At 41.3% G+C, this 16,839-nt stretch overlaps 1 protein-coding gene across 2 annotated transcripts in view; it reads left to right on the top strand.

Annotated features, from left to right (window-relative positions):
- vav3a (vav guanine nucleotide exchange factor 3a) overlaps window positions 1-16,839 on the top strand; it is a 90,240-nt gene that overhangs the window by 64,195 nt on the left and 9,206 nt on the right. For both annotated transcript variants that reach the window (XM_086307001.1, XM_086307002.1), the window contains exons 16-25: window positions 2,057-2,158; window positions 4,511-4,602; window positions 6,451-6,473; window positions 7,187-7,205; window positions 10,365-10,495; window positions 11,986-12,051; window positions 12,653-12,687; window positions 12,802-12,918; window positions 15,194-15,281; window positions 15,674-15,803. In XM_086307001.1, coding sequence (XP_086163127.1) covers window positions 2,057-2,158; window positions 4,511-4,602; window positions 6,451-6,473; window positions 7,187-7,205; window positions 10,365-10,495; window positions 11,986-12,051; window positions 12,653-12,687; window positions 12,802-12,918; window positions 15,194-15,281; window positions 15,674-15,803 — 803 coding nt within the window. The remainder of the gene's footprint in view (window positions 1-2,056; window positions 2,159-4,510; window positions 4,603-6,450; window positions 6,474-7,186; window positions 7,206-10,364; window positions 10,496-11,985; window positions 12,052-12,652; window positions 12,688-12,801; window positions 12,919-15,193; window positions 15,282-15,673; window positions 15,804-16,839) is intronic.

Below are 16,839 nucleotides of genomic sequence, written 5' to 3'. Positions count from 1 at the left end.
CCTTGAAGATAAATTCAAATGAAGTCACACTGTGAGTTTATAAGTCTTTAAAATCGAGGCTCAATTTCAAGTCAGGTTTACGCTGCACAATGTTGCACTGGATAGCTTTACAAGCTTCGAATCGAAGAAAAAATGAAGCTGTGCAAATGTTTTTACAATGACACAGTTACAAATTTCATCTATTTTAAATTCTGTATTTTTCAAGCAGACCTCCTTCTTCTGGTACACAATTTCTAGCCAGTGACAGTGTTGACCTCAAAGCTGATGTCTTGGTTGACCCGGGTACAGAAGAGAAGACAGCACTGAAATTCCCCTTTCTGCTATTTTATTCGGTCTCAGCCCTGTTTGTCCTGTTTTCCACTGAGCATGTTGTAGCCCATTACCTTAGTCTGAGATTAAGCACTTGTACATAAAAACCTAAATTCTTATGTAAACACTTATGCCGAAAACAAAGAGATGACCTCTGGAAGATAAATATATGGACAAAGCTGAGACATGTCTTTCTTTTCTTGTTTCCTTTTTGCTTTCCTCTGTACTCCCACCCATGCAACCATGTCCCAAGGGGCCGAGTACACCTCCCGTGTTCACTCCTAGTAGACCTTGGCTGTGTGCTTGCAATTCTCTCCTTCCCACTTCAAAGAAGCGTGTCAGGGAAATGTTGCTGTAGCCATGGAGGAGTTTGTTGGCTGCAATTATAAGTGGGGGGAAAAAATGTACTTTTTTGTTCTTTGAAATTGACATTTTCATCAAAGAGCGCAGCTGATTGGAAAGTGTAACAAATAGGGGAGCAAGCAAGAATTAATTTTCATTCACTAATTGACTGAAGAGTGGTCATTGTATATTATAGTTTGATTTTTGCTAATCAGGTACATCCATAACTTGTAGGCTTAGAGTTAAACAAAAGTTTGTTGTGCAGTACTGTGCAAAAGTCTTGAGCTACCCCTCTTTTTTTAATTCCATGGAGTCGCACTTCTTTATTATTATTTTTTTAAATTGTGATTCCAGACACCTCAGCAAATAATCAATTTTAATGGTATCTTTAGCACTTTGTAACTAGCCTCCTACATGTAACTTGTTCCCATTTTTTTGTTGAATCTATGAAAAATGCCAAAGATTACACAGTTTGACAGGAATAAAACGGTAATTTTGTAACAACAAGCTAATTCCCAAAGAGCTATTAGCCAAAGACTTGCATCTCTGCATGGTGTGCAGTCTACCCTCAAAAAAGTTGAGGAAATTAGACAAGTGGAGAACAAAAAATTAGAGATAGAGGTCTTCCACTTCAGTAGCAAACAGTATCTAAAGAAACAGATAAATAATGTTTAGAAATGTGGAAAAAAACTGAAGTAGGCTGCGCTATGCCAAATTTGATAAGAACATGACTGAAAATCTTTTGCAAAAGATCTTAATTTGAAACTTTTGGTTCAAACTATTGAATGTATGGAGGAGGTCAGTAGTGAGGTACAATAGTTAGTATCTAGAACAATCTGTAGCAATCTGGTGGACGCTCTGTCATGGGTTGAGGCTGTATTCAGGCAGTGGCGCTGGAGGTCTTTCAAAATTGATAGAATTTTGAACTCAGTATTTTCAGATTTTGATCCACCAATACAATACAATGACATCTGGAGAGCCTCTGATTGGCAGTGGCTCAGTTTTTCAGCATAGCAATGATCCCAAACACACTGCCAATACAGTAAAAACATACCAAGATAGAAAAAACACACATAATTGGACACTATCAGCCTTTATACATGTTCGTCCTGACCCAGGGTAACATTTATAAAGAAAACAGAATGTGTTTAGGATTGAGCCCTGGGGGACTCCACGTATGAAGGGGTGCAGATGAGGTTGTTAATATGAATTCTAAGTAAGTGCAATGTATGATGAAAACCAGTGATGCCATCTCATTTCTGTAATCTGTTAGTAAGAACGGAATGATCAGTGGTGTCAAAAGCTGCAGTTTAGCATTACATTAGTGCCCGATGTGCCTGGTTTATACGGAGTAAATTGAGATGTCTGTGAATCTAGTATTTATCGTGCATTGTATCTCTTTTAGATCCAACATTCGGCCAGAGAATGCGACCAACAACCACCATGAATTTCGTATGCACACCTTTGAAAGAATCACCTCCTGCAATTCTTGCCACATGCTGCTTAGGTAAGAGATTGCTATCCCACACACACACACACACACACACACACACACACACACACACACACACACACACACACACACTGTACAAGCAGAACAAAATCTGCTTTGAGGCTATTGGCAGACATAAAGACTGAGGCGCTGTGGACCCTTTCCCTTCAGACAACTGTCAGGATTCCTTTGAAAGACCTCGGCTCTTCCTGTTCCTCTCCAGTGTACCCCTCTTTTTCTCTGCACATGTGCCTTGGCTACACAAAGTTCCTTTTGAATTCACTGAATGGTATCGGCACCCAAAGGACCGCGGCTCATGGTCTCTCTCACAGTGGGAACGACTGAGTGGTCTCACCTTCCACAGACGGTGAAGAAAAATGTCTGTCACACTTCAGCACTTCTTCAAGGCAATGGATGTGGAACGGGGACAAGATTATTGCACTGTGAATATACAGAGCCATGCAGCAGATTCACCAACAGAATAATAAAAATGTCTGAAGTGTATCTTTTCTTTTTTAGGACGCTGGACTGCATCTTTTATCATACCTCAAGTTTTTCCTCTAATAGTTATTCTTCCTTTAGAGTATTGTGTTACGGCTATTGTTCCAGAGCTCTTCATTTATCTCTAGCTGTGTGTATGCATTTGAATGGAGTCACTGAGAAGTCACGTTTATCCTGTGACTGTAAGATTATTTTCTAAAACTTTAAAGTATTTCTTAAACAAGACTGGGATCTACTTTACCTTGTGTAGGGGAGAGTGTGGGTAATTGTAACACACCAAATTCCTCAAAGCAGAAAGAAGCCAGAGTGATTACACTTATTCTGCACATGCTCATTTGCATTCTGTGTCTGCCTGTGGAAGATACAGAGATTACTTTGGCAGAAATTCTCAGGGCCGAAACAAAATTTTGATGTAAGAAAGTCCATTTTTGGATCGACAGCATTTCTCTTCTGCTGCCTAATGTTTAGATGATTGTGAATTTAACCTTGCATCAATTTTATCTGTAGGTTAACGTGAGAGCAGGGGAGCTATTGTAACACTGGCTTCTTTCTGCGACAGACAAAGCGTGATCTCCTCGTGTTTTAATGCTTTACATCTCAGATGTCCCTGGACTGGGACCATGGTGTACCTGTTATTATTGTAGCTGCCACCATTTGTCAAAGGCTGTCACCTTTAGTGAAAAGGCCACCAAACACTAATTTGATTCAAGTGGGTTTGGTGTTAAAAGAGTTGAAATAATGTTGGTGTTTGCTGAGTTGCTCTTATTTGCTCTCCAAATACAAAGTTGCTTTTAAATTTCTCTTTGGTCCAATGATGAGGATAAGAAGGCTTATTGTATTTCAGAATTTAATTTAAATGTTACTCGCAGAGCTCAAGGTTGTTTATTTTTGTCTTACGCTTGTCGCTGATGTTTCTTCAGGTAGAAGGAGGGCTTAAGAGGTTACATTCGCTTTCCTGCTTCGCTCTCCAAATAAGAAAATAAGTCTTTGCTTTCATCTCGTTATGTTTTTTAGAGTTGTCCTTCCATCCTATTCCCATAAACAGTGTGCAGCAGAAACACAGTGAAAAACGTTAGCTTGGACTCAAGCTTAAGGATAAGCACACTTGATTTTAATGATTAAAGGTCAAAGGTCAGGGTGGCCATGAAAATTCTACACCGTGTTTTAGGAACTTGTAAAAAGATAAAATGATACTTTACATCTAAAATGGTCACGAGGAGACCGTGATCATGGTTGGTTGAATGCTGAAGTATCATAGAGCTTACATTCAAGGCCTTGTCTACTGTTAATGCTTCGTGTCAGATCAACCATGTGACCACACACATAAGATCAGCGACTGTTTTATCTGTATATCTCGATGTCCCTCTGGTGGCTTAGCCATCTGCTGAGCAATTGGCATCCTCAATCCATGGACGCTTAAAATAGGTGAGGAAGAAGTTAGTAATTGTAACAAATTTGAAACAATCTGCCCTTCAACTAAACTGGCAACTCCCCCCCAATTGTTTATGAGGCATTTCACTCAACACCCCAAATGTCACAAGTCATGTTGGTGCAAATGGAAGTAAGGTGATCGCCACAGTCCTCAGGGTTACACTATCAAGCTGCCATAAATGTCAAACTTCACAGCACCCCTAAATGAAATGGAAAGGCAGTGCTGCAGCGTCAGTCAGTATAAATTATTTGCACAGGTCGCTTTGCAAACTATACAAACTGACAGAAAAAAAGGCAGCGAACTTTTCCACATGACACTGAATCCTTTGACCGCCTGCAAACACGCAGCTCCGATTATTTTGTTCCTCCACAGGCATTACTGCCCCTGTTTGTGACTGCCATGTATTCTTATGATGAACTTTCCTGTGTCTGCAGGGGCGTCTTTTACCAGGGCTACTGGTGCTCCAAGTGTGGTCTAGGTGCCCATAAAGAATGCCTGGGCCGTTTCGGCTGCTGTGGAAAAACAGGTAAGTTTATTGCACGACCCCAGATCGAGTCTGCAAAACTTCTGCACCACGCGACTCACAGCTGCACGTCACCGAGTGAAATGTTTTTAAGAGGAGACAGTAAATCTAATTGCACGAATAGCACTGCACCTTTATGGCCGCATTAACACGATGACAGATGACGCAAAGTGGCGCATAAAACCTGATGTACGAGTGTCTTGTGACAACTTATGGGCATGGGTGGGATTTGTTGCGGTGCGATTTGAAAAAAGAAAGCGCTGCACTGTGGCATTCTAAACAGGACGAGGGTTTGTTACTTTGCACGTGTCCTTGCGCCTCTGCACCAAGGTCATCCACGTATTCGATCGCTACTGCAGTCGCTCATTCTGAAGCTCACTGTGTGTCATTGCACATATTCCCCAAACCTAATAGTAGTTTTACTGAGGAGTTTAAGAAACTCCTGACTTTGTTATTATGCCCCTGTTGTGTATCTGTCACTCAGCTCCCTGTGCAGAAGCGCTGACAGCTCTGAGAGACATGGAGGGAAAACTTCAGACATGTGGAATCAAACAAAGGCCTTCAGAAACCCAACATGTTGTCCTTTGCGTGCGTGAGTGAGTGCGTGCGTGTCTATGCGTGTGTGTTTGTCTCAAAGTGAGCGCGAAGGGGCGAAAAACTAAATTCACTTTGTTTAAGTTTCTTTTTTAGGTTTTGAGAGTGCACGAAAAAAACTCTGCACAATATTTTTACAAGCAATTTTTACAGCCTGAAACAGCCTGTTGCAATTGCATGAGGGTGTGTTTGTATTCCCCGTGGCAAGCTGCCAGCTCCTGTTGGACCTGGCATCTGTCATGGTGCTATCAGGTCGCAGAGGCAATAACGCCACTGCCAGGCCCACCTGGGCACACTGTGTACCTGAGTAGATTGGGGCGACACCAGTGGCTGGGATGTTGGCTTGAATTCGCCCTCTCATTACTCCACACAGTATTCAACCTCTGCCGGTGCAGGGAATATATGCAGGGCTGTGGACCAGCATTTCATAGCACACTTATATCAAAATATTGTAAGAGATGTGGAACTTTCCTTGCAGAGGATAACTATAAGAAGAAGTGGTCCACTTCTTCTTATAGTTATCCTATATATTAGCTAGCTCTTTATTCTATTTATTTATTTATATCAATACACCAGAGGTTTTGCTACGTGTGCAAACACGCAATCACAGTGAACGAACGTTTTTGTGCTGCCTGAGTGTATCTGTCTGTGCGTGCAAGAGGGAGAGAGATAAGCCATTGTTTACTTGCATTTGTCCCTGTTATCAGCTCACTCGCTGTGATTTTGCATAACAGGTCATAGTTCACTTTAGGAACTGAGGGAGGCGTGCGTATGTGTAAACCCTGCTTGCATGTGCACAGGTGCTTTAGGTACAGAGCGTATATTTGTGGCTTTCTGCCAGTTAGCCCGCCTGTGGAGGTATGCAATAGTTCTGTTTGCACAGGTACCAAAGTGTGTTTGCGTGTGTGCACAGGCATGCGGTTGTGTGCATGCACAGAGGGGTGTAACCCATCCCAGAGGGAGCCAATGAAAGAAACTGGTGGAGCAAAACCCACAGGTCTACCCCCCCACCCACCACACCCCACCTCCTTGCTTGCTCGCTCGCTCCTTCCCTCCCCACCCCCTGCTTCGTTACCTCCTTTATTCTGGCTGTCAGGTAGTGGCAGCGCAGCAAAACAAAGTGAGCCGCGGTCAGACATGAGCGTCCGCCTTCTCCACTAATGAGGGAGTGTTGCCTTGTACCGATGAGTGTGTGCAAGTGTTTGCGTGCACCCGCTAACCCGTCATTCACTATGCCTGTTCTCAAACTTCTTTCAGATTCCGGCTCCGTCAGAACTCAGGTGAGCTTCTGCTATGTGTGTGTGTGTGTGTGTCTGCTGTTTGTCTCCTCTCCAAAGCTTTGCTGCACTTTGAAAACTGCTCTCTCCTGCAGCTATTTGCCAAGGAGACTCCAATTGACTTTAGTTGTTGCAGCCCTGCCTGATGCCAAACTAGAATGTTTGGGGAGATTTTTTTTCGAGTTGTGTGTGCTGCTTCTGAAACTGTTTTGCACTTTACTGCTACAATGCTTACAAGTAACCCCAAGCAGGAAATTAAACTGCTTGCAGCACTTTACTTTAGTAGTATGACAGCAACTGTGGCTGTGGCTGAAACTGTACTTTGTGGCTAAGAGTTTTGTGCACTTTTGAAGTTTGTTTATATCTGGTTCTGATTCAGAAATGCTCTTAAGCACAGGTTTAATTATTTCTGCAACTTTAAAACTTGCTCCTGGAGTCATGAGACATGAGCCTATGCCAGTCTAACCATATAAGGTCTGTATGTGGGGGTTAGCAGGCCAGATTCAATGCAACTTCACACTTAATGTGTAAAGTAGTAAGTTTCATAACTGATTTATTTTTGAAGCGTGTACAAAATGATGCAGGTTGCTTGTTTAGGTGCTTGAGATGGAGAAACTGATGAACTTTGACCCAAAATGCATTTAATGAATACAAAAAAAATGTTGTTAGTCCGTCCCTGTAAGTCTATGTCTAACGATGTTTCTGTATGTTTACAGGGCAAAGATCGAGATCCAGGTAAGAAAATTTCACATCTCCCAACATCCCACTACCTCGCATATGCCATCTGTCCTTACTCAGGAGGGAAATTATTCATCTTAGACAGCTATTGAGATGCACTAATACTGTCTGTCAGCCTGCTGTATACTGTAGGCTGTATAGGCTGAACAAGCTTTGTTTACTAATGTTTCACTTGATGGGTGTCACAACAGTCAAGCTATTGTTGTCGATCTATGTCAACAGTATGATGAACATAAAAAGACCCTTTAAACGCAGACTTTTAGGACTTCACATAACAATCTTTTAAACTTTTGTACTGATGTGAAGATATTTTTCCAACAAACCTATTAATGGATTAGGTAAAAAAGTACAAGAGAAAACAAAAACAAGGAAAAACAAAAAATGCCTGAAAGACAAACACTAAAAATGACTTTGGCATTGTGAAAACAAAACCAAGAACAAAAACAAATGTGTTGCATTTTCATGTATTTGAAGGTACATGTGATAGTGACAAAACCAATGTCAGATACATTTTTGGCGAAAAGACACCAGATTGAAGAGAGGATAAAAGGAGAACAGACAACATAAACAGCATCAATTGAAATAAAAAAATTGCTAGTTCACAGAATATCCAGATAACACTGTTTAATAGCATTTTCCCGATATTATTTTTAGCACCACACAAGTTATCGACTTTTACTAAGATCAACCATGTCACTTCAGTTCCTGTGAGTCCGGACACAACAACTTGTTTTCTCAATAAGGTGACACAGAGTCATCTGAGCACCAGAAATAACATATTCATCCCAGTCCACCACGTAACTGTGCAGAACGTAGCGGGAAAAGAGATGTTATTGACTTGTAAATGTTCTCTAACCAATCAGAGGAGGGATCATTTTACAAAGTAGCTATGTATCAAAATAAGAGATGAATAAGATACTTTGTAACCGTGCAATCATCACACCACACTAAAAATAAAAGATAACCCGTCGGGCTTCAAATAAAACGTCGTAAATGTGAACTATTAGACTACATGCTGGATTAAGATGAGTAAAGGCAGAAAGTGTTCTTGCATCTTCACCAATGTTTCCATCAACGTTTAAACCCAGCATCGTTTGTAGTTCCAGTGTAATTGTAGTTCTGACTGTCATTCACGTCTTGTTCCTTTAGCGTCCCGACCGAGTTGCCATATAAACAAAGACAAAAACAAAAACAACCACGTCGTGTCCTCGTGAGGTTATTTTTAGTCCGTGCTGGGCTTCCTCGTGATTGCGTTCTCCCCCGACTTTACATAACGAGATCACCCAGAAAATATTTCTTAATAATTAAGTGGTTCATCAGGATTGGCAGTAGGTTTGCGTGAAATGCCGCTGGCGTGGTGTCAGCTTGTGTTTTTCCTCGAAGTAGAGGCAACCTTGCTTAGTGAAAGAAGAAGGTGCGCCAGGCAGCTGTTAAGTGGTTTTGCCATTGCAGCTCAGTCTTAATCTATAACTAAAAGAGCCTTGTTAAACTGAAGAAGACCAAACCCAGAATGCATAACTTAGCTAGCAAAGTTACTCCTGCACCTACAGTAAATGTAGCCATTGCACATATGCCTGTCTCCCTCTTTTTGATTTCTGTCTCTCAATCTTTCTGCAAAAGAACATGACTAACAACTGCACCAAGGGGCTCTAATCTCTTATAAACCTGGCTTCAACACTCATTTTTCCACCCCTCCATCCATTATGCTGCAGAAAATCATTTCTGACTGAAGACGCATTAAAATCAATAGGCGTTTGATTGCCCCAGCCCTCGGCGTTTCATAATATTTCAATGCTCCTCTCTTTGTCTATTTTCAAAGGTGCATTAACACGCTGTCCTTGTGTGGATAGGAATGCAATTCATGCCCCCGAGACTCAATTCTCCATGGCCCTGTGTCTTTAGAAGTCCTATTCAGGCAAGATCGCACATGTCAGGCTGCCAGCCACAGTGCTACAGCACTGGAACAGATCCTGAAAGAGAAGCACAACAGATAGAGATGTACAGTATTAGCTTTCAATACAATGTTGTTGACTTCTCTGTTGTTTGCCTGTAGCCCTACGTCTTTCTTCGTGCTATCGCTTTATTATTAATTTATTTTTCTTTATCATAATACTCCAGAACATTATCACCTGATAAGGCAAAGAAAGAAATGCACAGTTCATTTGATTGTGTTGGAAATGATACGAACCTGGGATTTGTTTGCTTGGCATGGGCGGATGCTTCATAACGACAAATTATTCAGTCTCAGTGGATAATAGGATTAATAAGGTATTGAAATCAAATAGTGCCTGCTGACAGCAAATCCAGCTTGATTGTGATGTACTCCACTTTTTAGTGCACGAGTAAACCTTACTGCTGTATATTGGAGTAAATATCTCACCCTGGACTGGTGCAGTTTAATCGAAGAAAAATGTGCGCTCTACATGATTGAATATAGTCGGGAAAATAAGGAAGTGGTTTTTTGGTTTTTTTTGAGCGGTGTTACTGTATTAGTCACATCAAATTACTTTTCATCACATCTCATTAATGCGACAAGATGTGTCTGACTGGAATTCAGTGAAAACTAGCAGAAAACATCATTAAGCAGTAAACAGGGCTCATTGCTGCTTATCTTTTATCTGAGGGCTCGATAGCCTGCCATGCTCCATGGTGTACTGTTGCTTATCTGGAATATGATAATGAATAATGGGTCGAGATGATTTGCAAGGGCAGTGCACTGCTGACAAGAGCTGCATCTGTGTGTGTGTGTGTGTACAAATGTATACTCCTCTCATTACCACCTGTAATGGGGCCATGAATAGTTTAGTAGAACAAAGACTCACTCAGACTCTCAGACTTGAGGTCACGGCATTACTTTTGATCAATTAATTTGTTTGTGTTACATAAAAGTTTCATAAAAATGATCTCACTTTAAAACAGTTGTACCTTGGTCTACAGGATTAATTATAGATCAGTCAGTATAATCAGTATTTTGTTTCCATGACGGCTAATATTTAGGTTTCCAGACTAATTTACCAGACATAGAAATGACCGTCGCTCCCTCTCAGGTTCCAACCACTAATCTGTAGACCTGTATCTAATTTCTATAATATATCGAAAGACACGTTTGTTCACATTTTTCAGACAGTAGTTTCACTCATGCTGTCCATCTTGCAGGTCTGCCCAAGATGCTGGTAATCAGGAACTACTTTGGATCGCCAAGCCCCGCTTCAGGTCCAGCGCTCCACATCCAGACGGGTGACATCATTGAATTAATCTGCGCCGACATTCACAGCCCCTGGTGGCAGGTCAGAGGTCACGCTATCTCTTAATCACTCATTTTGCAGAACTGTAAAATGGACGCGCTGTGTTTAAATCTTCAATTTCCCCCCCCTACTGTCGCTCCATCTAACCTTTATCCCCGCCTAATATTTCATAATGGTTTTAGAATAATATATGATAAGACACAGTTTGTAGCTACGTCCTGTTCATCTACTTCCTCATCGGTCAAATATATGTTTGTGGACGTTTCATGAGTTAAGCAAGCAATTATTATTATGCGAAAGCAGCACATGCGATTTAAGCCTCGCAAGAGGAGGGAAGATAAACAGTTTCTTGAAAAGTCGCAGCAGCGCCATGTAGCAGTCACTTACTCTGTCCACGTGAAGCTGAATAAAAGTCATCATAATAATTATACAAGATGTAAGATTTTTACCTGAGGCGCTCAAAAGGGCGTCTTATTGATGCAAACTATTATTGTATTATAATCAGTTTGGAATCCAACAACTCTTACTGCGGTTCATACAAAACAGACAAAATAGATAAAGAATTCAATTAACTGTGTGTAAAAAGGCTTACTGGAGGCAGCTACGGCCTGGCAGCCAGTATGCATTCAATATCCATCACCTTTGTGGCAAACAGACCGTAATCATTTCTGTTCTGGGCTTGTGTGACAAATAGAATCGATCCCTGTAATTTCATTTCATTCAATAGCAACCATCTGTTTACTCTGTCAATGTTACCGGCTCTAAACATTATCAAACTCTTAGCAGCCATGCAGCAGAAAGCACTGCTTTATGCAAGAGCTGATACAACGTCCTGAGGTGGCAGCGATGACCAGAGCATTGAAAAAAATAGACTTCGCTGCTAGTCTGCCTCCAAGGTGGGCCGCCTCAGACACCTAATTAACACCTAGGACACCCCTAAAACATCAAACTCTGATTGGTGGGGGTGACAGTCAGGAGGCAGCTGATATACAGCTTAGTGGTGCTAAAGCTGTTGGCTTGGTCATTCTTCTGCATCTATATAAATATAATGCGTTCTTCTCCGTAAGAGAGCCGAATTCGTGCATTTATGCTTTACATAGGCAGGTGGATATGCAAAATATCAACGAATGCTTCAGGTACTATAATTATTATAAGCCTCTGTGTCGCACACAGTAAAGTGACAACGCCGCGTGCACTTTTTTTTTGTTTTCTGCACGCCTGCCTTTTTAGCACACGGCGTCACGACTGCGCTGTGTGAGGGAGACGGATGCACTCTGGCTTCCACAAAACTCGTGTTTATTTGGACTGCATCTCCCCACTGTTAGTAAATCAAGACGCTGAGCTTTAAGAGTCTTCGCCATGGGAGGAATAAGGAAGTCATCCTGTTTTATTCCTCATGCCAGGAATTATTTAAACAATAGATAACTGCTGGTGTAAATTTGCACCGCTGCGTTGCAAGGCTAATTGTTCCTGAATTATAGAGATGCAGTCAGCCAGATGTATGTAACGCAATTATCTCTGTGTGGTTTCAGGGCAAAATCCTGTCAACGAAAGAGGTTGGCTTCTTTCCAAGCGATGCTGTGAAGCCTTGCCCCTGCGTAAGTAGCATTTCCTTCCAGTCCTCTTGTAGTTCTAACTCACATTTGGCTACATTTATTCACCAGGCGTGTGGAGATAATTGGGAATTACGCTTATTTTACCTGGCAAAAGTAGAAAAACAACCCACAAGCTTCTATATTTAAAGCACGAGGAGCAGTTCACCACTTAATTTAAGCAAAGTACAAAATGATCTTTTAAGGAACAAGCAATGCTTCATGTTGTTCAGACTAATCCGGAGAAGGAAGGAAGGAAAAATTCCATGCATCTTCACCGACACGAGGGAACTATGAATTGTTTTGCTGGACTGTCATGTTCTGTTTGATAAAATGAAAATCAGACTCTGTCCCAGCTGCCTTAGGAACATGAGGCCTCCAGTAAATAACAAACTGTTATCACCTTATCTCACTGTTGTAAAGATAAGAAGTGCATTAAGCTGTGTTATTGAGGTTGCACAGTGGAAAAGCTTGTGTTTTATAGAGGAGCGATGCACTCGCTTTTAAACAGGCACCAAGATTTTATTGGAGTGGTTTGTCTGCGTTGTGTCTGATAAGTGTCAGCATCGTGAGAATAACAAAAACACGTGTTCGTGTTTTTTTTCAGGTCCCGAAGCCCGTCGATTATTCCTCTCAACCTTGGTAGGTTCACCAAACAGCCCTCCCACTTTGTGCTGTTTTCACCTTCTTTTATCCACATGTAGTCGGAGTTTTAGTCTTTTTTACAACTGGACCTGTTTGGCTGCTGTGCTGTAGGTTTGCAGGCCCTATGGAGAGGCTGCAGGCAGAGGCGGAGCTTATCAACAGAGTCAACAGCACTTACCTGGTGCGCCATCGCAGCAGAGAGTACACAGAGTACGCCATCAGCATTAAGTAAGTCTGCTACTCTGTGCCACTAATAAAAGTTGCTACCTCAGATGCAGATTTGTGACAGAGGACAGTCAAGACTTGATTCTTGGCCCTCAAATATCAAATATCAGATCAAAGCTTTTATTTCCATTAATTTTAATACATTTTAATGTTGAGCTTGTGCAACAAATTACGTGTAATCAGAGTATGTAAAGTCAGCTGGGTATAAAACATTATTTGACTGTAGTGCCGAAACCTCGATTAATTGCTTGAATTTTACATCTTTGTATTAAATGTTGTCGCTTATGAAAGCAGCTTCTAAAAATAGTATCCACAAAAGTAAAAAACAAATAATTCCTTCATATTTTTCTGCAATTTTTGAGTGGGGAGCTTTGTAGTATATAGATTTTATTGTCTTTGTTTTACATGGCAGTGTTTCTTGCCCCACTGTTGTTAGATTCCTCTGATGATGCCTTAAGCCAAGCCACAGTATTGACCAATTGAACTCCCAGCTTTGCTCCATAAGTTGACAGATCGATTTATAGTCCTTTGTAAGGATGATGGGCTTTTCCTCTGAGGTTGAGTCTGTGGTTAACCACAGTGATATGTGTGAGATTTACCAAACCAGATGCCTATCATGGAGCAGCTTCTGGCTTAAGGCACATGTAATAGTATTCATTATGGTTTGACCTAAAACCCACAAAACAGCCTCAGTGGTTTATAATTAGAAGCATACAGCCATTTTAATCTTGGTAAGGAGGAATTAACAAAGCCTTAGGGTGCTGGTGACCGTACTGATCTCTGTAACGTATCTCCGTGCTGTGAAAAGAGTCCCGTCATGTCCTCCTGTGGAGCCTCTGAGCTGGAATGCTTTCCTTAACAAGGAGTAAGCATGCTTCTCAGCAAGCAGTGGACACTACTTTGGACTTAATTTGAGTTTTTTTCCCCTCAAGGAAAGGAGCGCTTTCATGTTCCTTTTACGCTGAAGTCTTAATTGCATGTATGCACACAGACACTGAGCTCTGAGTAGCACAGAAAATGAATAAGACTGTTCAAGGTCATTAAAACCTCCCCATGGAGAGAGGCAGGATATAAAGAGGCACGTGTGGCTATGTGGCAATGACCACTGGAAATTATTACTCTCAAATGAAAATGCCCTCTGCTGCATTTCCTGTTTGTCATAGCAGAGCTGGCACAGGATTGTTTTTGATGATTTTGTCCAAATCGCCATGAGGCCTCGGTTACGTTTGAATTAGGCTGTAGCATTGTACCCTCTTATATTCTCCAGAAATAACACACAGTTCTGCCCGCGGAGAAGAGGGTTGGATTTTTATTTAGCTCTGTATATAAATCATAAACAAGTATTATATTGCTAAAATCTTAAAATCCATAACCACATAATTTCCTCAGGGATTAATAGTTTCCTGTTTCTGATTCTAAAATTTCTGAGCGCATTTTCAAACTGTTACAGGGTTATTTTTTTAACACTAACAGCTAGTACGATTGAAAATGTTTAGCTCTAGTGTGTCACTGTTTGATTTCATTGGATTTCAATTGAATTTTCATGGTTTGACAAAGACATTGAATTGTTATGTTGCTGAGACTAAGATGAAAAGCCCAATATTGTTGACGACTGCGCGCTACACATGTAGCTAAAGCTGAGCACGTTAGCCTAGCTTAGCACAGGCTAGCATAGGATGTGTACCAGTGCTGTGTCACACTTCAGTAAGTGCGCTAAATACAGCAAATCCACCATAAATAGTTACTACACAACTTCAAGTCTTTGGTGTTAGCGTAGCTTTAATAAAAGATGATACAGCAGGTTAATTATTAAGATTTGCTCTCTCTACGGTTTCATCAGTTTATAGAATAAAGTCACTCTTTAAGTTTTGCTGTTTCATCTGTGTTTGCACCAAAAAAGACAATTCTAAAAATACTGAAAGAATCGCATAACCTGAAACAACCGTCATCTGATTTCATGCATTTATGCACAAAAATGTTAAATGGAGTAAAAAATCCCTGATATTGTTGTCAAAGCACCTCTAAAAATGTTTTTTTATTCCTGCAGCCTTAGACCCCTATCAGCCACCCTGTTAATGCAAACACAAACATGCAGCTTTCAGTTACACACATGCGCACACTCGCTCCTGACCACCCATCATTCACATGTCACAAACCTTTGGGATCCTATGCATTACTGCGACGGCCCGGCTCTCCACGGGGGCTAGATGCCGGCCACCGATCGATGGCGGTGATCAGAGAGGGAAATTACACTCATAACTTATTCAATGGCCCACAGGTACAACAACGATGTGAAGCACATAAAGATCCTGACCAAGGAGGGCTCCTTCTACATTGCAGAGAACAAAAAGTTCAGGAGCATAGTAGTGAGTATTTTTCAGTCTTTTATTTTTTTTTTAAACTTCCACCACTGCAGTTCATAAATAAATAATCCTGTTCACTTAATGAAGTGTCAAAAACCTGAATTTTATTTCAGCAATGTGCACAAAAATAGCTATGATTAGAGCCGTGTTTATACTGACCCGAGGGCTTCAGCCTTATAGAGTCCAGAGCATATTGGAAAGGTTTACCATTTATGTGCCAGTTACTGAGGTTTTCAATATAATATTAAGATACTGGTTGCAAAACCAAATTTAAAAGGATATGGTTAAAGGCAACTTTTATTTGCTATAACTGGGGGAAAATAAGAATCCTCTTAAGGACATAAATGTGTTGATATGATTTCAAAATACTTGGATGTGTGTTTGAATGTGTTCAGGAGCTGATTGAGTACTACAAACATCACTCCCTGAGAGAAGGCTTTAGGAGTCTAGACACCACGCTGCAGTTTCCTTACCGAGAAACGGAGAACGCTGCTATGCACCGCTTCAACCGATCCGGTGGCAACAGTGAGTATACCGAGAATGACCTAGAATGGAAATAACGCAATAAACTAAAACACCACATTTTTTCAAATGAAAGCAGTGCGACTGGACCCCAATACATCCTTCATGTTAAAGGCCATCGCAGTCAGAGAGGAGCTAAAGTAAAAATATGATAGTTGTTTGCTTTTGTTTGTCCAGTGGAGACTCCCTCTCAATCGGAGCCTAGTGGCTCTCAGTGTTTTCATTAGCAGATTGTCTATGGATCTTTAATTTCCATGCATTTGAGGGACGACAGCAACCATCATACTAAACACAGCAAACATGGCCATGAATGGTAAATACACTGATTCTTATAGAGCGCTTTTCTACTCTCCCGGAGTACTCAAAGCATTCTATACAACATGCCTCATTCAGCCATTCACACCCACTCATACAAGCACTTCTAAACTCAAGTGCAACCTAAACTACATTCACACACATTCATACTCCGATGAACGCATTGGAGGGCAACTCGGGGTTAGTATCTTGCCCAAGGATATTTGGCATGCAGACTGGGGAAGCCAAGGATCGAACCACCAACCTTCCGATCAGTAGCTGATCTGCTCCACCACCTGAGCCACAGCCACCCAGAAGCAATGGTTGCCTAGTTTTTGCGTCAAAGCAGACTTTAACAGTTGGTTAACCAAAATAGTTAGCAATTAAGTAATTTCATGTGCAGCCATGACTTTTTAAGCCTGAGACATCTGACGGCAGTACATGCCGTCAGCTCACCAGCATCAGTGGACTCACACTGAAGCCAGTCATTCTTTTGATTGTTAAGTTTTTGTTTCATCCGGCAACACGCTGCTATTGCTGTTTCTGCCGATTTCCCGCCATCTCTGCTCTTGTTTTCTCTTCTATTTTCTCATCTGTCATCCTTCACAGCTCTGTTACACACTGCTTCAATTCACACAGGAGGATCTTTTAAGCCCTGAAAGAACTGGATGGCTCTTTAACAACTGTTATAAACAGCCCAGCCTCCTGACTTTAATTGTTTTTGACTCGGCTGTCAAACGGTGGT

Source organism: Aulonocara sp. 'chitande type north' Nkhata Bay, linkage group LG9 (genome assembly GCF_057382095.1).
Source record: "Aulonocara sp. 'chitande type north' Nkhata Bay isolate Kocher_YH1m ecotype deep benthic linkage group LG9, A_spYH_male_GT1.1, whole genome shotgun sequence".
Taxonomy (NCBI): domain Eukaryota; kingdom Metazoa; phylum Chordata; class Actinopteri; order Cichliformes; family Cichlidae; genus Aulonocara; species Aulonocara sp. 'chitande type north' Nkhata Bay.
Note: the sequence above shows the minus strand (reverse complement) of the source record. Positions and strands in the feature narration are given on the sequence as shown.